Source organism: Ovis canadensis, chromosome 6, assembly GCF_042477335.2.
Source record: "Ovis canadensis isolate MfBH-ARS-UI-01 breed Bighorn chromosome 6, ARS-UI_OviCan_v2, whole genome shotgun sequence".
Classification (NCBI taxonomy): Eukaryota; Metazoa; Chordata; class Mammalia; order Artiodactyla; family Bovidae; genus Ovis; species Ovis canadensis.
Window position 1 is genome coordinate 103,215,438 of NC_091250.1, and position 23,503 is coordinate 103,238,940.

The window sequence follows — 23,503 nt, forward strand, 5'->3', positions numbered from 1 at the left end:
CCTTACTGAAAAACATAGTAGGAATATTTCCATGTTATTAAACATAAATATAAACATCATTTTAATGGCTGCTGCAAAATAGTTATTAATCTATAATTGGGCTTTTAAGTTGCCGTCAAGTGTTTATCATAAAGACAAGAAATGAACATTTTTGTTATTCTTTTGTGAAATTGCTTATTTCTTGATTATGGGTTTCTAATGGTGAAATATTCTAAGGGTTTGAACATTGTAAAGGGTTTTGTTTTGTATTGCCCAAGTAGCCTTCGAGAAAGCTTGTCCTGGTTGCTACTGTCATCATTGACACTGTCTATTACATAAGACATTCACATCGCTGGAGACTGGTCTTTTAAATTTTGCCAACTGGATAGATTAACATAAAATGGGTTACATTTGTATAAATCTGAGTTCGGTTAGTCTTGAAACTGTATATTTCTTGGGCTTTTGCGTGTTTTTTAAAAGAATATTACCCTTAATCTTTTTTGGGGGGAGAATGACCATCTTTCTCTTCATTTTTTTTCCCCGTTTGGTCTAGTGTTTCCTTTTAAAATATGGAGAAGTATTGTGTGATATGGAAAAAGATCTAAACTGTGAATCAGAAAACTTGGTTTAATTTGGAGTCAGGGGGGTGGGGCATTGCCCTATTAAAGCTGTGTCTGTGAGTGTCTCCTCTCTTGCGCTTTCTTTCATCTGTTTAAGAGTTTGAACTTGATGCTTTTTTGAATTTCCTTTCACCTCTGGGAGCATTTTGAGCAGGCGCTTTCTCTCTCTATTGGTAGTGTTGGTGGGATTTCGAATTTTGAAGGCTTAATTTCAGTGTAGCTGTAAAATGTTAACTGCCTCCACTTTCCTTGAAAGGTTTTGTAGTTTATGCTTAAGAGACCCCTGTAATGTGGGCCATTTTTATGGAAACTTAATAAAGGGCATAAGCTACACAGATGTTTTAATGTGTTCTAACTGGTGATTTCCAGAAATTAGTAACAGAGGGCTGGCTGTGCATTATATATGGATTAGTTTGAGATTACAGGGGAAGGCAAGAATAGAGGGAGGCCATGCCAAGAAAGGGTAGATAAGAAACACTTTAATCCACAACCCTGAAATTAGAGTAGGAGTTTGATATGCTGGCAGTAGATATGCCAGGGCTGTATGTTTATTTTTATGGTTCTTCTGTAAAATGGACTTTCCACTTTGAGACTTCAAGGGAAAGGAGAGAGGTTTGTGTTCAGTAGCACTTAATTATTTTAATATGGAACAGAGGGTTAATTATAATTACAGGATCTGTTCTGAGAGTTTTACTGAGTAAGGGTTGTGTAGTTAAAAATACTCAGAGCTATCACTCTCAAGCCAAAACATTCCTATGGTAGAAACGCTTCCTGCCTTTCCCAGGCTGTCTACAAAGTGGTCCAGTGATATGTGACATTGACAGCATCTGTGTAAGGCATGTGATGGAAAGCCTGGATTCAGCCTCTCCTTGGATCCCAGGAAGTTGACTGTGCACTGTGTGAACTGTCAGCTTTCACAGTGAGACCAGTTCTATGAGTGCTTGTTAAAAAGAGGACTCGTGAGAGGTACAGTCATGCTCAAACAAAGCCCCTTGAACATCTGTAACTTCTCTTTGCAAAAAGAGATGTCCGTGTTTGGAAGATGCTGTTGTCCTATCAGTACCCATTAATTTTCTTGTTAGACTTTTGGAGAAGAAGAGCTTTTGTTCTCTCCTCCACTTTTGTATACCGAGAAGTTTGTGCAAGAGGAAAGTAATTGACGTGTGCTCGATGCAGCCATGTGTCTGCAAAAGGTGGGCCCGGGACCCGTTGTTCTGGTTCTCTGCTGGGGACCCAGCTCCTAACCACAGACATGAGGTGTTGTTCCACCATTGCCTATTTCATACAGATTCTGTGGTAGTTTCTCCTGTGCCCCGTTTTGGACAAAGGAGTATCAACCTGTGGTGTGACATTACAGGGGGATGCCACCAGGCTACATTTATGTCCTACTGCTGACATGTTGATTTGTGGGAAAGAGGACTTCTTGTTTTCTGATAGAGTAAAACATGTCCTTCAAGCAGACACACTCATGGAGCAATTTCTATGAAGCACATTCATCCTTTCTAGTTAGAACCATTCTGGAAAATAAAAGAGTGAATAGAAATTTGGGGGAAAGATTTTTCTAAGATTATTTTATTATATTTTATTGAGGCATAGTTGACATACAATATTGTATTGGTTTCAGGTGTACAACATTATGAATTGGCATTTATATACTTTATAGATTGGCTTCCCTGGTGGCTCAGAGGTTAAAGCGTCTGCCTCCAATGCAGGAGACCTGGGTTCAGTCCCTGGGTTGGGAAGATCCCCTGGAGAAGGAAATGGCAACCCACTCGAGTATTCTTGCCTGGAGAATCCCCTGGACGGAGGAGCCTCAAAGAGTCCACGGGGTCGGGGTCTCAAAGAGTCGGACACAACTGAGCGACTTCACCTTCCTTCCTTCACCTTCATGAATTGACAACCATGAAAAGTCTAGTAACTGTCTGTCACCATACAGAGTTATTAGCATATTATTATTGACGGTATTCCCTGTGCTATCATTACATTATGTGGTTTATTTATTTCAGAATGAATTTTATACCTCTTAATCCCTTTCATCTGCATCGCCCACCCTTTCATCTCTCCCGTACTCTGGCAACCACTATTTTCTCTGTGTCTTTTGGTCAGGTTCTGTTTTTGTTCATTTGTTTTGTAGATTCCACAAGTGAAATTTATTTTGTAGATTCCATAAATGACATCATTTGGTATTTGTGTTTCTGTCTGACTTATTTCACCTAGTGTAATACTCTTTAGATCCATCCATATAGTTACAAAAGGCAAGATTTCAGTCCTTTTTTATGGCTAAGTAATACTTCATTATATATATATATATATGTGGGCTGCTGTCTATGGGGTCGCACAGAGTCGGACACGACTGAAGCGACCTAGCAGCAGCAGCAGCAGCAGCAGCATATATATATACATATACATATACACACATATATTAAAGTTATATATCACATTTTCTTTGTCCATTCGTCTGTCAGTGCAAACTTAGGTTGCTTTTATACCTTGGCTATTGTAAATAATGCTACAGTGAATATAGGGGTGCATATATTGTTTTGAATTAGTGTTTTGTTTTCTTTGTCCAAGAATCTAGAAATGGAATTGCTGGGCTGTGTGATTGTCCTATTTTTAGTCTTTTGAGGAACCTCCATACTATTTTCTGTAGTGGCTGCACCAATTTACATTCCCACCAACAGTATACTGCTGCTGCTAAGTCACTTCAGTCGTGTCTGACTCTGTGCGACCCCATAGACGGCAGCCCACCAGGCTCCCCCGTCCCTGGGATTCTCCAGGCAAGAACACTGGAGTGGGTTGCCATTTCCTTCTCCAGTGCATGAAAGTGAAAAGTGAGAGTGAAGTTGCTCAGTTGTGTCCTACTCTTCGTGACCCCATGGACTGCAGCCTACCAGGCTCCTCCGTCCATGGGATTCTCCAGGCAAGAACACTGAAGTGGATTGCCATTTCCTTCTCCAAGGGTTCCCTTTTTGCCACATCCTCACTAACACTTGCTAATTTGTTGTCTTTTTGATGGTAACATTCTGATAGGTGTGATATCTCCTTGTGGTTTTGATTTGCATGTCCCTGATGATTAGTGATGTTGAACACCTTTTCAGGTGTCTGTTGGCCATCTATATGTCTTCTTGGAAAAACGTCCATTCTGATCTTCTGCCCACTTAAAAATTAAACTTTTTGAATTTTTTTTTGATATTGAAATATGTGAGTTCTTTAGTACTTTAGATGTTAACCCCTATTAAATATATTATTTTCAAATATCTTTTCCCATTCAGTAGGTTGTCTTTTTGTTTTGTTGATGGTTTCTTTTACTGTGCAAAAGCTTTTTATTTTGATGTAGTTCCATTTGTTTATTTTTGCTTTTGTTGCCTTTGCCTGAGGAGACAGATCTAAAAAAAAATATTACTGACACTGAAGTCAGAGAGTATATTGCCTATGTTTTTTCCGTGAGTTTTATGGTTTGAGGTGTTACATTTACGTCTTTAACCCATTTGAGTTTATTTTTGTAAACAGTGTGAGAAGGTAGTTTAAAGCTAGTAGAAATTTTAGTGTTTTTTTTTTTTCGTAGAAAAACTAAGATATTAAACTTTCTAGAAAATTCTGGTCAGGTTATACTTTAAAATGAATAATAGAATATGTGGTAAAGGCTTTATTTGGATCTAAACAGGAAGAATAAACCTCCCTTCTTAGAAAAGACTAAGGTATAATTTTGTACTTTAACCTTTCTTTCACTGGATTAATTAGTGTTCAAATAACCTGATGTGGGCAAAGGTATTATCTTTTTTTTTTTTAACTTTGTCTTATTATAAGGAACTTACGGAAGGATTTGGGAGAATAGATTAAGAAAATCAATAATGACATGATGCTAAATTTTATATAGTCTCTTCAAGATTTTTTCGTATCACTTATATTTCTGGCACACTTCCTATGAAAGAGTACATGAAATTTTCTAATCTTTTAAACAATTGGAAAGCATAATTTATTGTGTTACATAGAAGAATGTGATTAATATGAATTCACTCTCAACCAGGATTGAAAAAAATTTACAAGACAGTTCTTCCTCTCCAAAGATGTAATTAATAGTGGAATATTTCTAACTCTCTTTAATGCCAGTAGCACTATACCCTGTATTTTTACCTTCACAGAAAGTGGGAATTTGGAAATTGAAAAATAATATATTGATTTGAGGATAACATCCATAAAATTAGAGTTTAAAAATTTAGTTAAACAACTTACTAAAAAATGAGTTAAAAAAATTTAACTTTGTGGTCTTGTGACTGAATTTTGGTTTTGCTTTGTTTTTATTTCAGAGATGATTGTTGACCATCAGATTGAGACAGGCCTATTGAAACCTGACCTTAAGGATAAGGTGACCTATACTTTGCTCCGGAAGCACCGGCATCAAACCAAGAAATCCAACCTTCGATCCCTGGCTGACATTGGGAAGACCGTCTCCAGTGCAAGTAGGATGTTTACCAACCCCGATAATGGTAATGCAGGGGCCGCCTGGCTGCTGCTCTTTCTTACCTGCCTTCCTCACTGGACTCCACCTCTTGTCACCTTTTTTTAAAAATCCCTCTTTTTATTTCTTCTTTTCTCAACTCATATGCCACAACCATTTCATAGTGACATGTTTTAACCAACTGGGCAGATTGGCAGTCTTGTTGGAAAGATTTCAGCAATTACTGTAGGCTGCAAATGCCAAGATGCCATGGTTGCTCCATATACCTCGATTCTGATTGACTGAGGGGGTTTGGTAATAATGCAGTGATGAAACAACTGAATGTTTCCAATGAATCAGCATGCCTGTATATTATTGAGTACATCAAGGAATATGCTTTTGACATGGTAGTTTGTCAGAATTAGGAGGACAGACTAAGCTTTGATAGGTAGTCTGAAATCTCGCATTGTGAAGTGTTTGCTTGATATATGAGATAGTGTCCAGCCTATAAATGGTCATTCATCAAAATAAGGTTCAATATTATTTTTACTGCTTAAAAAAACCAATCTGCTCTTTTGCTACATGATAGATGTGAGAATAGTTATTCAGGTAGGATATTAGACCTATTATGTAATAATAGGAAAGGCCCTATGTTTTATTTATACTCTTTTACATTTACCAGAATTTCTTGCAAAGTGTCTGTCTTCTGTATCATTGTCTTTGTTTTGAATGAATTTCATAATTGGGTGTAGGCTGAGAAGGGAGAAGTTATTCTCATGAGGTATGGAAAATTAAGGTGTAAAGACCTGCTAAGCACTGGACTGGTCAAACTAGGCCTCTTCCATCCCACCCCCAGTCTTTTTGGTGTTAAGAAAAATGAGTAGAGAAGGGAACTTTTAATTTGCTGTTCTCAGCTGCACTTTCAGAATAATATAAAACATGTTGTCATAGAAAAGATGGACTAAGTGAAGTGTGTAAACTGAATTCTAACTCAGTTCACTCTATTTCTGGAAATTGAGTTTTCTTACTTAATATTAAAATTAATAGCTTTCTGGGAGAGAGCTTACTATTAGCAAACTTTGCTATATTTTTGAATCATTCCACATTGTTTTTTTAAATGAGTGTTTAGTAAATAAGCAGAATCAGATGAAAAGTTCAATTCTGTTGAGTAACTTTTATATTTATGTCATTGCTGCTGTGTTTCTCTTTTTGAAGCACAACAGGTTATAAATAATTAAAATAAGAATACTCTTTAAAGAGCATTCACAAAAGGAAGAATCTAATCTAGAACATTCCTATGACAATTTGATGGTTCTATCACATCTGGAATATTGCTGCTGACAGGAAATGTTTTGATTTCTCTGCATCTCCCATTTTATTTATTTTTTAAATTGCATTTTGAATAGTTTCATGGCTGGAAATGTTATGTGATAAACAGTTTGTTGAGACTGATGTCACAAATAATTTTAAGAACAAATCATACTTTAAAAATTATGGCATTTAAAGTACAAGTCTATTTTTTAGTATCTTATTTGTTAACCTCTGTCTCACATAAAATGAAATTTTATGGAGATTTATTTTTTATCACGAAGTCAGCGGTAGTATTAAAGAAGCAAGCATCGTTTTCAAATGTTGTTATATTTGCAATGAGAAGAGGAATGAGTATGGCAGAGCAAGGGTGCCTTCACCACCAGTGTGGTATGAGCTTAATTTTCCTGGATGTGTAGGTAGAGTAAAAGTTAGGAACGGTTGGGTCTTTGTGGCAGTATCTTGTGCTTTAGGGGAGAGTATTTGGATGCGAAATACAATTAATGAGCTGATACTGCTCGTCATTCAGTCTTTTATCCTATCGGTAGATCTTTGTACTTCAGAGAAAAGTTGCAGTTGCCTTCATCACTCAGCTTCTCACATGTGAAATGCCTCAGATGCTGGGCAGAGGCAAGCAGGAAGTGCAGCTGATTCTTTTTCTTTCGGACTTGTCAGCTGATCAGCTAACACCCTAAAGCATGGAATATGACTATGCCTTTAAAACATGTTGTTTTGGCCTTTTAAATATCTAGAGGCAAGTTTTGCCTTGAGAAATAGTATGAGAATGACTTTCAGGTGATTTCAAAATACATTATAAATTAGCAGATGGCAAATTTTTGATTTTCTAGAGGCACTTGTTCTTAACTTGCAAGTGTATACATAAAGTTATCTTTGTATGTTAGGATTCAAATACTTAATATCTTTAACAACTATGAAATGTTCTTAGGATAAAATTCTAAAAAAATATAGAACATTTCCTACTACTTTAATGAATCGGAATCTTTTATCTATGGTAGTTGGAATAGATTCTAATATCTCCATGTAAAAATGTAGATAAACTTAGCACCTTGGTTTTCTATCACAGACTAGAATATAGACTCAGAGTGCTGCCAAGTGTAGTTATAATAATACCAGTGCAGTTAATGGCTGAAATCTTTGGAGTTACTCTAGAATTGGAAATTTTTTCATTCCCTAGTCATGTGCCACCTCTTATATACTTGCAAGGGCCAGTTGTTATCAGGAATTTTGAGGACTGTTTGTTAAACACAGCGACTATTAAAATTAGATTATATAAACATACAATTAGATATTAATATTAAAAATAATGTTAACGAATACTCAAAATGCACTGTGAAGTAAAGTCGCTCAGTTGTGTCCGACTCTTTGCGACCCCATGGACTGTAGCCTACCAGGCTCCTCCCTCCATGGGATTCTCCAGGCACGAGTACTGGAGTGGGGTGCCATTTCTCCTGCTTATTTTACTATAGGCTGCGCTATAAAATAGTGTGTTACTGTTACTTCTTCCCAAATCTACATTCAGGGACTTTATATTGGAAGCTTGCAGTCAGTCCTGATGGTGGTGTAAACACCATAGACATCAGCAAATACTACAAATCAGCACTTGATATATTGTTTTGTCAGTTATTTACAACTTTAAAAAGAGTTAGAGAAAATGCTAATAATGCAGGTTAAGCTTACCTATGTAGTATTGATAGCCAATGTCTTAGCTTGGGCTCCTATAATATGTTACCGAAGATTGTTATAAATACTTAAAGAACAAGCATTTATTTCTCACAGTTCTGGAAGCTGGGAAACCCAAGATCAAGAAGCCACAAATGCGGTTCTTGGTGAGGGCCCACTTTGGCTTGTAGGTGGTCAGCTTATCATTCTATCTTCAGGTGGAGGAGAGAAATCGATCATCTTTCTCCTATTTCTTTTTATAAGGATGCTCTTATGGGAGCCAAAATTTATATGCTGAAATCCTAACCCCCAGTGTAATGGTACTAGGAGGAGGGGCATTTGCGGCAGAGTCTTCATAAATGGAATTAGCACCCTTTACATCTAGGGTTAGGACTTCAGCATATGAATTTTGGGAGAATGAAAGCATTCAGTCCATAACAACTGTTAGAATGTGAATCGTACAAGGAATTGAGGAAATATTCTTTCAGTATTAAAAAACTTTTAGTCATTTCAATGAAGGAATCACCCACGCCATTGATGATCGAGTCAATACATTTTCATTGCTTCCCTTTTGTCTTACTCGATAGCATATATGATAATGGATGTTCAACATGGGTGTTAGGCTTATGCTTGTTTGTCAGTTGCAACTGTAAGTCAGCTACTGATAGAAGAGTTTGGTAAAACTCAACAAAAGCATTGTATGAGAATCAACTGGCTGTATGCAGTTTACAATAGAGTATTGTACATTTATTATTTGTATGCTATACATCTTTAAATCAGTAAAATTTACCACTCACACCCATTTGCACTTGTACACACACACACACACACGTGCGCACACGCATGCATGCACAAGCATGCACAAGTTTTTCACCAGAGAGCTGTTTCTCAAACATTTACCAAAACACCCACTACCACAGCCCACCACTGTCTATCCATGGCTAAATTTTTTAGGATCCTGATGTGGCTTTGGATTCAAGACGATTGAATGATTTTAAAAAGAAATGAAAAACATTTTTATTTGTAATAAATTAGGGAAGAATCAGGTTTACAATATCTTAATTATTGTGAAATTTCCACTTATCCAAGACAACTGTGAATTCTGGTGGATATATCTGCCAGGTATGAAATTTGAGGCAAGTGCCATATTTTATATATTGAGGCAAGCTCAATTTATTAATGGAGGCATTTCTATCAAGTTAGTGTCACAGGAAGAAAATTAATGAGGTTTTCCTTTCCTCTGGTGATAGATTTTCCTTTACTTACCGTCTTTTTCTTTCTATTATTTTAGGCTGAACCATATACAGTTGCCATTTTTGTGGGTAAAATATAGTTGGCAACCAACAGTTTCCTATGGTTCTATTTGATAGTTTGGTCAGAGATACTTAGGTAATAATTCTGTATTATTTTAGTTTACTGTGAAAGAATAACATTAAAGCCTAAGAATGTTCCTTCAGTTCAGTTCAGTTCAATTCAGTCACTCACTGGTGTCCGACTCTTTGTGACCCCATGAATCGCAGCACGCCAGGCCTCCCTGTCCATCACCATCTCCCACAGTTCACTCAAACTCACGTCCATTGAGTTAGTGATGCCATCCAGCCATTTCATCCTCTGTCATCCCCTTCTCCTCCTGCCCCCAGTCCCTCCCAGCATCACGGTCTTTTCTAATGAGTCAGCTCTTCGCATGAGGTGGCCAAAGTACTGGAGTTTCAGCTTTAGCATCATTCCTTCCAAAGAACACCCAAGGCTGATCTCCTCTAGAATGGACTGGTTGGATCTCCTTGCACTCCAAGGGACTCTCAGGAGTCTTCTCCAACACCACAGTTCAAAAGCATCAGTTCTTTGACGCTCAGCCTTCTTCACAGTCCAACACTTGCATCCATACATGACTACTGCAAAAACCATAGCCTTGACTAGACGGACCTTAGTCGGCAAAGTAATGTCTCTGCTTTTGAATATACTATCTAGGTTGGTCATAAATTTTATTCTAAGGAGTAAGTGTCTTTTAATTTCATGGCTGCAGTCACCATCGGCAGTGATTTTGGAGCCCCCCAAAAAATAAAGTCTGACACTGTTTCCACTGTTTCCCCATCTATTTCCCATGAAGTGATGAGACCGGATGCCATGATCTTCGTTTTCTGAATGTTGAGCTTTAGGCCAACTGTTTTCACCATCCTCTTTCACTTCATCAGGAGGCTTTTGAGTTCCTCTTCACTTTCTGCCATAAGGGTGGTGTCATCTGCATATCTGAGGTTATTGATATTTCTCCTGGCAATCTTGATTCCAGCTTGCACTTCTTCCAGCCCAGCGTTTCTCATGATAAACTAAGCATATAAGTTAAATAAGCAGGGTGACAATATACAACATTGACGTACTCCTTTTCCTATTTGGAACCAGTCTGTTGTTCCCTGTACAGTTCTAACTGTTGCTACTTGACCTGCATATAGGTTTCTCAAGAGGCAGGTCAGGTGGTCTGGTATTCCCATCTCTTTCAGAATTTTCCACAGTTTCTTGTGATCCACACAGTCAAAGGCTTTGGCATAGTCAGTAAAGCAGAAATAGATATTTTTCTGGAACTCTCTTGCTCTCCCCATGATCCAGCAGCTGTTGGCAATTTGATCTCTGGTTCCTCTGCCTTTTCTAAATCCAGCTTGAACATCTGGAAGTTCACGGTTTACGTATTGCTAAAGCCTGGCTTGGAGAATTTTGAGCATTACTTTACTAGCATGTGAGATGAGTGCAATTGTGCGGTAGTTTGACCATTCTTTGACATTGCTTTTCTTTGGGATTGGAATGAAAACTGACCTTTTCCAGTCTTGTGGCCACTGCTGAGTTTTCCAAATTTGCTGGCATATTGAGTACAGCACTTTCACAGGATCATCCTCTAAATTTTAAATAACTCAACTGGAATTCCATCACCTCCACTAGCTTTGTTCGTAGTGATGCTTTCTAAGGCCCACTTGACTTCACATTAGCTCTAGGTGAGTGATCATACCATTGTGATCATCTAGGTCCTGAAGATCTTTTTTGTACAGTTCTTCTGTGTATTCTTGCCACCTCTTCTTAATATCTTCTGCTTCTGTTAGGTCCATACCATTTCTGTCCTTTACTGTGCCCATCTTTGCATGAAATGTTCCCTTGGTACCTCTAATTTTCTTGAAGAGATCTCTAGTCTTTCCCATTCTGTTGAATAACAGGTAAATTTGGCCTTGGAATATGGAATGAATCAGGGTGAAGGCTAATAGAATTTTGCCAAGAGAAGGCACTGGTCATAGCAAACACCCTCTTACCAACAACACAAGAGAAGACTCTACACATGGACATCATCAGATGGTCAACACTGAAATCAGATTGATTATATTCTTTGCAGCCAAAGATGAAGAAGCTCTATACAGTCAGCAAAAACAAGACCGGAAGCTGACTGTGGCTCAGATCATGAGCTCCTTATTGCCCAATTCAGACTTAAATTGAAGAAAGTAGGGAAAACTACTAGACTATTCAGATATGACCTAAATCAAATCCCTTATGATTATACAGTAGAAGTGAGAAATATATTTAAGGGACTAAATCTGACAGACAGAGTGCCGGATGAACTATGGACGGAGGTTTGTGACATTGTACAGGAGACAGGGATCAAGCCCATCCCCATGGAAAGACATGCAAAAAAGCAAAATGCCTGTCTGGGGAGGGCTTACAAAAGCTGTGAAAGAAGAGAAGGGAAAAGCAAAGGAGAAAAGGAAAGATATAAGCATCTGAATGCAGAGTTCCAGAGAATAGCAAGAAGAGATAAGAAAGCCTTCCTCAATGATCAATGCAAAGAAATAGAGGAAAACAACAGAATGGGAAAGACTAGAGATCTCTTCAAGAATGTTCCTTAATAGTGTTTAAAAGTCAAATAAGGTATATTTAGTTTACATTTTATTAGAAAGTGAAAGTTTGGGCCTAATTGGTATTCTTTCAAAAATATTTAGTAGTATGTTTCTGACAAGGTTACCTGGTAACTCTGTTATAAAGAGCTATGTTTTATAGGATTATATGATTTTTAAAAATGTCATTTACCACTTAAATGGATACTTTTGATATATACTGTCTAGTCTTACAAAAGATGAATAAGACCCAACTTTAAGACCAAGAACCTTAATTTGAGTATTCAGCTTTCACTGCCTTTATCGATATTTGGGCAGTGCTATCATGAATTTGTCCCTGGTGTTTTCCTGATTTCATTTCTATTCCCTAGACTCATAAAAATCCTTGCCCTCCGTGGTCTGGGAGATGCCCTTTACTGAGAAATGATTTTGGTTATCCAACTAGACCCAGACTATGAATTTCATATTGCCCAATCCATTTTTATGACCCCAATTTTCATTATTTTTTTAAGTGAAAAATTGTGAAGCTAATTTGGTACTCAGCTTCTATATCTATAAAATGTAAAATGAAAATTAAATGAGATAATGCATGTAAAATGTTTTGAATAGTAATTGTACATAGTACCATCACTGGTACTATATACAGTGGTATGATAGTACCATCATGCAACAAATAATATTAAATTATATGTAATTATATGTATTATATGTTTAAGCACAGGTAAGGAAGAAAAATCTCATATTGAGTGATGGTATTTTCTGGAGTGATAGTTGCTCTATAACACCATTTGGGAAGAATCTCATGGATATATTGCTGATTTATTTCCTTTGCCCTTCAGTAAGTGATACCATTTCACTAGCAGCGGGAGAGGAGGAAACTCTTTCTCATCACAGCCCTCTTGCAGAATAGTCTGTCCCCGTCATTGATTTTCCTCTTTGCTGGCTGTCAGGCAAACCCTAAACCACACTGAGAATCTAAGACTTTCTCCAGTAGGTAGATGAGGGTTTGGAGGGGAGCTCCATGTCAGGGCAACTGCTTCTAAACCTCATCAGGCTGCTTCTGGTGCACTGTGGCCTCTTCTGTAGTTACAGGGAGCCAGGGCCTGCTCCTGATGGCATCTCTGAATTTTATCTCAATTTACCTTCTGTTTTTTCTATCAGTTATGAGAAATGCATTACCACTTGCTCCTACCCTGTACTTTTTCTGCAAATTCCTCTTTTCATTGTTAACTTCCAGGCAGTATGCTGATTCCTAGCTCTTTCCTACCCTGCAGTTTCTAACATTAGAACAGAACAATTTTCCAGGCTTGAATCCTGGCGTGGGTTGCCATGCTCTCCTCCAGGGGATCTTCCTGACCCAGGGATTGAACCTACATCTCTTAATGTCTCCTGCATTGGCAGGCAGGTTCTTTACTGCTAGTGCCATCTGGGAAGCCCCTTAAAAAGTGTGAAAAGAGAAAGTTGCTAAGTTGTGTCTGATTCTTTGCGAACCCAAGGACTATAGTCTGCCAGGCTCCTCTGTCCATGGAATTCTCCAGGTCAGATTACTGGAGTGAGTAGCCGTTTCTTTCTCTAGGGGATTTTCCCAACCCAGGGATCAAACCCAGGTCTTCTGCATTGCCTGCGAATTCTTTACCATCTGAGTCACCAGGGAAAAAGTGTAGTCTCTTGCTATCACCTACAGTAACATAAATAGTGGTTAGCAACAGAGAACAAACAATGACAAGAAATCAGTGTTTTATTCTGTTAATTCTCGGCCTCATTGAAATGGAAGTGGAATTAGCTAGGCTTTCACTGCTTTTCACCCAGTTGGAGGTTAGACATATTCCAGCTACTTGGTTTGGGTATTAGGTCAACCTGCCTAGATGCTGGCACGTGGTGGATCTGGCTGGGACCACTACCAGGTTTGGCAGCTTTCTCACTCCCTGTAGACATTCTTAGGTTTTATCCGGGTTTTGGATTCCAGCTTATCCCAGTAGTCTCTGTCTGGGTTATTCTACCCTGCAGTTCCCCTCTCCCCTCCATACCCTTGAATTCAGACCTGCTCCCTGAATCAGTGGGGAAGGCAGACAATTCCCTGACTTTCCTCAAAAGTTCTGTCCCAGAAGCGGTCATCGTGTTTCTCCAGTTCTAAGATAGGTCAGCTCGCAGGCCTCCATCACCTTCAGAGGAGAGTCAGCTTCCCAGGTGCCTTTCTGTGTATAATCAGCTCTTTCCAAAACCAGCAGCACACATCCATCTGTTTTGTTGAGAACTCTAATTCTCCGTTCATTTGCACAGCACAGATGAATGTCCTGGCCAGAATTCAATGAATGACCAAGCTCTTCTCAGCCTTAGATTAAATGAACCCATCCATGGAAAGTTACTAGAAAAATGCCTCAATAAATGTAATCTTTAATAACAGTGATCAAATAACAGTAGTATTTCTAAACCATCTATCAGACACTATTCTTATTTTATTTTCCTGGGCAGGTGACTGAACATCCAGCTTTATAATGTTCAGATTGTTAAATAAACAACACAGTTTTCTCCAAGAGTCATACTCTCTGAGTATTTGCTAGTCTAGTCTGCTCTTTATGGCAGTGAAGAGTCAGGCTTAAGAGATACAACACAAGTAAGTGTTTAGGTTTTGATATTAAAAGCCTACTTGATAATCTCCTTGAAGACACACCGTCTTTTCCATGATTAGGCTTCATTCTAATCCAGGAGAAACACTTAGCAGCAGCATGAGTTTGAGCAGTTTGCATTATTATAGTCTTAAGCCTCAGTTTCTATACCTGTATAATGGGATAGTAATGTCTCCTTCAGCATATACAACCAGGAGTATATGAGATATCTTTGTGAGAAGTATTTAATAATTCTTATGTGAGATACCATTGTAAGGAAAACTATTATTCAGAAAGGTTTTAAGGGGAAAATGTAGTGCCTTTCAGATTTAAAACCGAATACAGAGCTTCAGTTCCCCACCATTATTTGTATGCTTTTAACTTCTGCATCTCTTAGTTTTTTTCCCCTACTACTCCATATTTGAAAGCATTCTTGGAGTTCTGTTTTTAAAACAGTGCTACTTTCATTATCAACGTTACAGATGCCAAATAATACATAAGGAGATGCCACTCGTGGGCTTTATAATGTTTTTAACTTAGGAGTATGAAGATTGATTAATATGTCTGAGCAACGATAGTTCTTAGCCATCAGTAATAATATTGGAGAAGGGCATGGCAACCCACTCCAGTATTCTTGCCTGGAGAATCTTATGGATCAAGGAGCCCCATTGGTGAGTACAGTCCATAGGGTTCCAAAGAGTTGGACATGACTAAAGTGACTTAATACACACATTAATAAATTTTATATATGTATATATATCAGGATGTTGAAATAAATGTATTTAAAATTTTTACTAATTGCCAGTCTATTTTACAAAACCAGGGTCTGTAATGGAGTAAAGGAATGGAATAATTGTCATTGTCTTACCATGTAAGAATATTTCTTCTCCATTACTTTCTTTCTCTGAAAAGGAGTCCTTAACTGATTTTCTGCTGCCAAACCAGGAGTAAATCTTCTTCTGAGGCTTGAGATCTTGATGGAGATGCCGTTGTGAAATCTCTTTCCTCAGCCCCAGGTTACTCTAAAAGCAGACAGGGAAGTAGTGTTTATCCTACTCTCTGCCCCGGTCCCTATGAGAGAGGACTAGAGAGGAGAGGAGAGCAAAGGGAAGGACAGGAAAACGTGAGGAATGAGGGAAGGCCAAGTGGAGACGTGAGATGTGAGCACTGTGTACTCTTTGCCATGTCTCCCAAAAAGAAAAAAGGGAAAAGAAAGCCAAAGTCTTCCGAGAATAACTAAACATGTCTCATTTTACTCAAACCTGTTTCAGTGAAAGTACAAAGGACAAAAAGGAGATTTTTTTTCAGGTTTGTGAACCTGATTTCTTAAAAATGACATATTGAAATTAAAGCTGCATCAAATGAGGCCAAGATTGCTGCCTTCCATGTTTTCCAACACCCTTCAGGATGTTGAATAAAGGAAACACGGTTCCATCAGTGATAGAGTAGTAACAGCAGCAACAGTATTGCCTCCCATTAACTGAGCACCTATTATTATACACAAGGTATTGCTCTCTAGGATGTTTTTATTTATTTATCTGACTTTCATACCTATAGTTTATTTATTTGCTTTACAGTATTGTATTGCTTTTGCCGTACATTGACATGAATCTGCCATGGGTGTACATGTGTTATGTTTTTAAAGTTTCTATATCGTATCTCCATTTGCAGATGAAAAACCTGAAGAAATGTAAAACACCTTAGATATGTGAAATAACTTAGCTAAACACATAAAAATAGAGGAACCTAGTATACTTAATAACAGTATTCTGATTCAGCTACAGTGGTCATGAGTTTCTTCAACCAGTTTATTTCCCACACATCAGTGAGTCCAGGGCTCTCGCTTTGTGTCATTTTGTGATATTAGACAAGCTCTGAGGTCTTTCTATGTCTAGGCAGAAATTTATGTGAAAGGTGGCAGTTGGACATCTTTATTGGCTTTCCAAATGGAGATTTCTAGGCAACATGTCATGTGTTTATGGGTGAAATAATGCTAAACTCCTGAGTTAAATTTCTTGGCTAAATAATGGTGTGGAATACATACAACATTGCAATCCTGAAAGAGTCCTAAAATTTTAACAGTAGTTAAATTAATAAGATTGTAAAAAAAATTGATAGAGAAGCTTTTTGGGGGGGGGATTTATTTGCATGATTCAAATAGGGACACCCTTACTTGAACAGATTTAGGATTGATGGTTTTAGACAAGTTGATTCTCAAGGAAAAGATGAATCATTACAAAAAAATCCTGTTCAGAACACCTTTTTCTAGTCTAGATATTGGGAACCGTCACTCAGAACTCTTCAGGGCTTTATCTTTCCTCATCAAGTCTCAGTAATATAAACCAGTTTCTACCTTGTTTATGCCCGAAGCCAGGGAAAAATGATTTAAAAGAGAATATGTAAGATAGTAGCAAAGCTAAGTTGTTTATTTTGTAGCTTAAGTGTAGAAGAAGTACAATGAAAATGTTATTTGGAAAAGGCTTACATAATATATCATTATCATGGTATAATCATAAAGTTTGGCTTGGCTTTAAGAACAGCTTTTTTACCATTTTGTCTATGGAGTAAATTTGTGAAGAAAAGAAAAGCAACATAAAAGGGTTACAGAGTTTGTATCTCTTCCTGCACAGAAGTACAGGGAGGGTCTAACAATCAAAATGTTGGAATTTGCCAATACAAGTAATGGATGCTGTGAGCCTCCCAGTTTTCATGAGGGTAAGCAGCCAGATGGCTCCAATCAGCTTTCCTAAAACCCAGGTGCCAAGTCTCTATGGGCAATTTCGTTTTCATGCTTGTCTTTGGAGCCAGGTTCTTTGCCAGTGTGTGCCAGGCTCCATTCCACTGTCCCTTTGATGGTGAGGCTCAGCATTCATGGAGGCTGTATATGCAAAAAGGTGTTTCCATCTTTAGTTCCCAACTAATAATACCCTGACATGTTGTAGGGAAAGTAGAGGAAAGAGAAGCTGTTTGGGGAAGCCAGTCATCAGCATCTGAGTTTTGGAGCATATTTATTTTAGGAGCAGGCCATGGTATCGATGATAAAATTTGGGTAACTTTGTATTGTCCAGCCGCTGAAGAATGCGAAGGCTCTTTTTAGTTTACTTTGCATTCCTAACCTCTGTCTGCTCTCATTGAACTGGAATTTTCCTTGGTCCTTTCTTGGGCCCAGATAAATGGCAGCCAGTAGTCTGGCCTTCCTTCATTTCCTTTAGCTAAGTCTGCAGAATATTGGCTCACAAGCAGGTGCCCTCCACTCCAGTACTATTGCCTGGAAAAATCCCATGGACAGAGGAGCCTGGTAGGCTACAGTCTATGGGGTCGCAAAGAGTCGGACACGACTGAGCGACGTTCTGTTCCTGAAGCCTGCAGGAATATTGGCTCACAAGCAGTCCCCTCATTGTCAGAAGAAATAGGAGGTGAAAGTTGGCCCATATGACAATATATATTTCTAAATGCCTCCCTCTTAACAAAAGCAATTTTGGAATTATCTCAACTGGTTCATTTCCCTTTTTCATTTTTCTTAGTGCAATACAAACTTGCAAAGAAGTTCAATTATGGGAAACAATTAAAAATTCAGATTGCAAAGAAAAGACATCAGATTTGCCTCAAACAGGTGTTGGCACAGATGGCCTGCTCACAAGTCCTGGCTTTATTTACAGCTTTTAAACACAGACAGATAAATTGACAAAAATGTTTCTAGATTTTATAATGTGCTGAATGCCCAAATTTGGCCATCAACTTACATTAATTTGTAATTGATTTAATTTAGAACTTGACCTCCGCAGTCACCAATAGCCTTAAGAGCACTATTTGTCTGCCCTGTCACTTGCATACTTGTGTGAATAGATTATCTAATGTTTGGTTCTGTTTGATATGCTTGCTTTGTTACTTTGATCATTTAACAACTATATTACTAAGGGAAAAAAGCTCTCTCAAGTCAAATTGTATGTAGTCTGATGGTTAGTTTCCAACCTCATTGTTGTCCCTTGAAGGATAATTATGCTGCCTATTTCTTACTGGGAGTGAGGCATTTGATGAGAATAGCAAAACAGATGACATAAAACCCAAATGGAACTATCTCCAAGCTGAAGTTGATGGTGTTCTCCAGTTGATTAAAAATATTTGGAGGAGCCATACTATCTATTTAGCCTACATCATTATTCAGTCTCTGATGTGGTCTAAGATTTGGCATGGGTGCACCACATATTAAAATTATACTAAAAATAAGGATTAAAGAGCAACAGAAAATGAGAACTAATGTGCCATTCTAAATGGATTTGTATTGCGATATTGATTTATCTATATCCTAGTCTCATGTTGCGGAAGGGCTGAAAAACAGGAGGCAAAGGGTATTAAAAACCAGTTTTATATTCATCAAGGAAAATATTTCCTAAGTCAAAATATGAGATGTTGCTTTCTGCTTTGGGTAGAAGATCCATAAAAGGGTGTGTTGGACAGATCACAAGAGAGTGCCTTGCTAATATAACACCCTGCTTCCTGTGCCTTGCACAAGTGTGTGTAACTTCCCTCTGTGTGTGCTTATGTGATGCAGGATTATTAACAGTCTTGCTCTTACATCTTGAGATTAGTGTTCATTATGTAAATCTTCTCTCTGGGTACAATCCATGTTTTGTGTATTAGTGCTTCAGGGCGGATCAGCCTTTGGTGGTTGGGGAACTATGATGATTGAGTGTGATTTGTTTCAGGCTCTGAAATTCTGTGTTGGGATTTGTTCCATCGAAGAATGGAGGGTCATGGGAGGGGGTGTGTGTCAATGTAATATGTCATTGTTCTCCTTTAACCCGCTTGTGTGATTTGCTTTAGTATTTTTTTCTTCTTAATCAATGCTTTCATCCTCATCCTTGCTGTGGCTGCTCATGTGTCCTCCTCCTCCTGTCTTCTGCTTCTGGCACTAAAGCCCGCAGCCCGCTTGAGAACTCAGTGCCCTGCCTAGCAACCCGCACCTTGGACGATGACCCCCGAGTGCGGCGCACTCCCAGCGTGGGATGGCTAAGTAAGTCAATGACCGGGAAAGGGCAAGGATGGTGGCGGTGGTGGTGTGGGAGGGCGTGAAGATGGGGCTTATGGTAACTAACTGAATGAAAGCGTCCTCAAGAGTGCCTGAAAGGGTAAGGCTCACAGACTGCTAAATTCACAATTATGGATTCATTTCTTCTACTAGCAAAGAGGACAGTAATAATGTATTCTCTGTGTGATCTACCACCCTGAATTAAGTTGAATACCTCATAAGCCAGTGGAAAGAGTTGGAGATGAAGGGCTAGGCTTGGCACTGGCAGTGTCCCTCCATGGAACATACATCAGTACCTCAGTTTCCTCGTGGAGGTGATGATGTCATATTTTCTTATTTCAGAGGATTGTGAGGAAGATATCATGAAGATGAGGTCTCTACAGGAGGTTTGAAAGCATTCAAATGCTGGTCAAGAGGAAAAACTCAACAAGTTAGTGGTTTAAAAACCCCTTAAGTACTGCTTAAGTGCCGGAAAGGCAGTAGGTGCCACAGATGAAAATGTAGTGTAAGATAGAATCTTTATTTTTTAAAATTGTTTTGTAAAGAGATAGGATATACATATCTACAGCCAAAAGAGAATGTGTACCCAAAACACATGAACTTTCCCCCAAGATTTCCAAATTTGATTATATGTGATATAAATTTCTTTCAGTTGTGAAGAAGCCCATTCATGGTGACACTGTTGGGCGTTTAGCTGTATACTGTTACCTTTCTTAAAATGAACCTGTTGATTAAGCTTTTTGCTTAGTGTAAGGAAATTTCACTTACTGGAGAAGATGTTTTCTCAGATGACTTAATGGGGGAAGTTTTACTTCATCCTAAAATAATGTTTGTTGTGGTCAATTCTTTCAGGATTTATTGGAGTGAATTTGCTCTTTTTAGAAACCATAGTCATAATCTCCATGTCCCATAGAAACATAAATATGTGTTGTCCATGTCAGGCACTGTACTAGACACTGGGTTTTTAGAAATGTATGAGTGAGTCCTTGTGCTCAGCAGGGCTTCCTTTTTAATGAAGAAAGCAGGTAAAATAGATAACAATTGTAGCATATGTTAGGTAAAATGACTGAAAGTCCATACCCACCCACACACATCCACCCATCCCTCCCCACCCCCCACAAGATTATGGGAACATCTGCTGGGCCTGGGAGTTGTGATGGTAGAAGAGGCTTTTGGACCAGATGATTTGGGGGTTAATCTTGAATAAAAAATAGGAATTTGGTGGCAGGAGAATTGAGAGGAAGGGCTACTTACTGAACTACTAACTTTGCAATCATTTCTGCTGTACAGTAGGTTGAAGAAGCTTGAATGATAGTTTTGTGTTGAATAATAATGAGTAGGCAAACATTAATTCATCACTTTTTGGGTACAATCCTTGAGCTAAGGATTGGTACCTTTATGGGGTACCATTTAATTTTCTGAACAATCCTATGAAATGTCTATTGTTATTCACGGTTTACAGATGAAGAAATGGGGATTAGGGAGGTTTAATAACTTGCCCAAATCATAGAGATCATTAAGTATCTTGGGCAGGAATTGAACTTCATCATGTAGTAGTTTCATCTATAACTTTGATGAATAATGTCTTACTGAGGTTAAGGTATAGGAAATTCACATGGTTACATTGCCAGAAAGACTTGCTTACCTTGCAGTGAACCTTCAACAATCACTTGATTTTCTCTGCAAAAGTCATGCATTTCTTTTAGTAAACTTTATTTTTCTCAATTGGGGAAAAAAATTAATTCAGGTACAGAGTTTAGTCACTAGAGTTTGGAGTCAGACAGAACTGGATTTGAATCCTGCACCTACCATGTATTAACTTCTTGACTTTGGGCAAGATACTTCTCTACTGTACATTTGGGTTTACATAAAACCCAGCCATAAAACTGGGTTAATCTTACCAACATAGGATTGTTGTGGGAATTAAATTAGAAAATGTATAATGCTTAGTGTATTGCTCAGCCCTCAATAAATATAGCATTTACTGTTATTAGCCAAGTGCTCATGGGAATTGCTTAAGACATTGTAGCTGTTCTTATCCTTTTAAAGTTTTATTTATTCCATGTCAGGCATTTAGACATTGATATACTGTTGTGGATGAAGTATCAAGGAAATTAACCAAAATGTTCATTTCATTCATGTTATAGAAATATGACAACTATTTAGAAATTAACTGAAGACCACACCCTGGGCCAGTCCTTCTAAGAAAATATTTTAGTCATGAGACAGTATTCTGTTCATTATCTATTTATATGATATATTCTCTCCCTAAACAAACAGCTTTGATATATCATCTCAGTCACCTTCCCAGAGCTTCCTGTTACCCACGACATCAGTTCAATATATTTAATATACACATATAAAAAAATTAAGATGTGCAAAGCGGTGTTAAATCTTGCTAGTATCTTATCTGCCTAGCCAACCTCATTTTCATCTCTTCTTGGTACAAAGCTCTATCTAATCTGCTTGTCCTTTTTCTCTTGGCTTCCATTGTGGTAAGCCCCACTTCTGTGCCCTCTTGATCCCTTGGCCCTTCTTCGAACACCTTTCTAAGTATGGGCATCCAAAACTATTCAGTAAGGCCCAGATGAAATCCCATTTCCTTTTATAAAATTGTTCTCAAAAACACAAAAGATCTTTTCAGGTCCTATATGTCATAGTTCTTGATGTCTGTGCTTCACAGTTGAGGATTTACTGTGTGTTGTTTTATGTAGCTGTCTGTTGTTTCATTATTTGCATTTTTTCATTTCAGTGATATTAAAAACTCCTTTAGTTCAGGGGCTGGGTATCATGCTTTTGGATCCCCTGCAGTGCATTGTACACACTTGAAACATGGGAGTTGTACAGTAAATATTTATTAATCCTTGACACTCCACCATCTCATTAAGAGTAACCAGTAGCCCAGTTTTCTTTAGGGCCCATCTTGACCACAGTAACCAAAAGTGAATATTGTTTACTGGGAAAAATTATTTCCCCATATTTCTGCTCACTTCAGTTTGATGAGTTTTGATCAGTTCATTCTAATAGTCAACATAGAATTATTTTTCAATAATAAAAACTGCCCAAAATATCACCTAAAAACAGTTTTGTGGACAAGGTTCCATTAATTTAATCTTTTCGTATTCTTAGAAAAGACATTCAAAAAGATATTTTCAGTGTTAACTTAAAATGACAGCTGCCTTTAACAAGCTACCTTTAAAGTTGCTTTTGGGAAGTAAGCTCTCATCATTTTTACATTGTGCGCTTCTTATCTTGGTTGTCACCTGAGGCAGATGTGCGCTTACAACTCTTACTCATTTCAACTGCTGCTAAGGTACTGAATTAGAAGTTGGAAGAAAACCAGAAATGATTTCCTCTTAGAGATCTCCCCGGCAGGTCTAAAACCAGTCTGGGCCACTGAGAACAAAAGAGAAGCTTTTACCTCTACTTTTCAGGACAAGTTAATACCCACCTAAATGCCTTGCCATTATTAGAGCATAGGCAAGAGCATAGAGCACCCTGCCTTGCTAGATTCAGAATGGGTCTCCACTCTGAGTGCTTATCTCTGAATTCAGTTTGATGGCTAACAGCCCACATCCTCTGAGCCCCTTAGAAAACACTTATGTCCTTTTGCAGTTATTGGCAGTGGAGATCAGCTGCTTCAGACTCTTAGGTCTGAAGTTTAGAGAAGAAAATGAGGATTTAGGGTTTTTTTCCTGCCATCTTCTGCAGATTCCAGCATCTGTCTTCACTTTGCTTTGTGTGTGTTTTTCTGTCTAGTTTGTAAATCTATCAGGCAAGGATCTCCTGGTCCAGCTCAGGGTTTTGTTTTGTTTTTAGGTGCTTATCTAGTGGTGATATTATTATTATCCCAAGTATTAATATTAAATAATATTTTAAAAAATGAAACCATGGTGGTACAATTCTATGGATTCTTGTTTTATCTTACAACCAGGTTGTACAGTTAACATTAGAATTTAAAGAACTGAAATCTAAGT

General features: G+C 38.1%; 1 protein-coding gene across 6 annotated transcripts in view; it reads left to right on the plus strand.

The window, feature by feature from the left end:
- SLC4A4 (solute carrier family 4 member 4) overlaps positions 1 to 23,503 on the plus strand; it is a 370,094-nt gene that overhangs the window by 170,835 nt on the left and 175,756 nt on the right. For 4 of the 6 annotated variants that reach the window (XM_069594319.1, XM_069594321.1, XM_069594317.1 and 1 more), the window contains exon 6: positions 4,907 to 5,086. In XM_069594319.1, the coding sequence (XP_069450420.1) occupies positions 4,907 to 5,086 (180 nt within the window). The remainder of the gene's footprint in view (positions 1 to 4,906; positions 5,087 to 23,503) is intronic. The other 2 variants (XM_069594322.1, XM_069594318.1) reach the window with 1 other exon arrangement.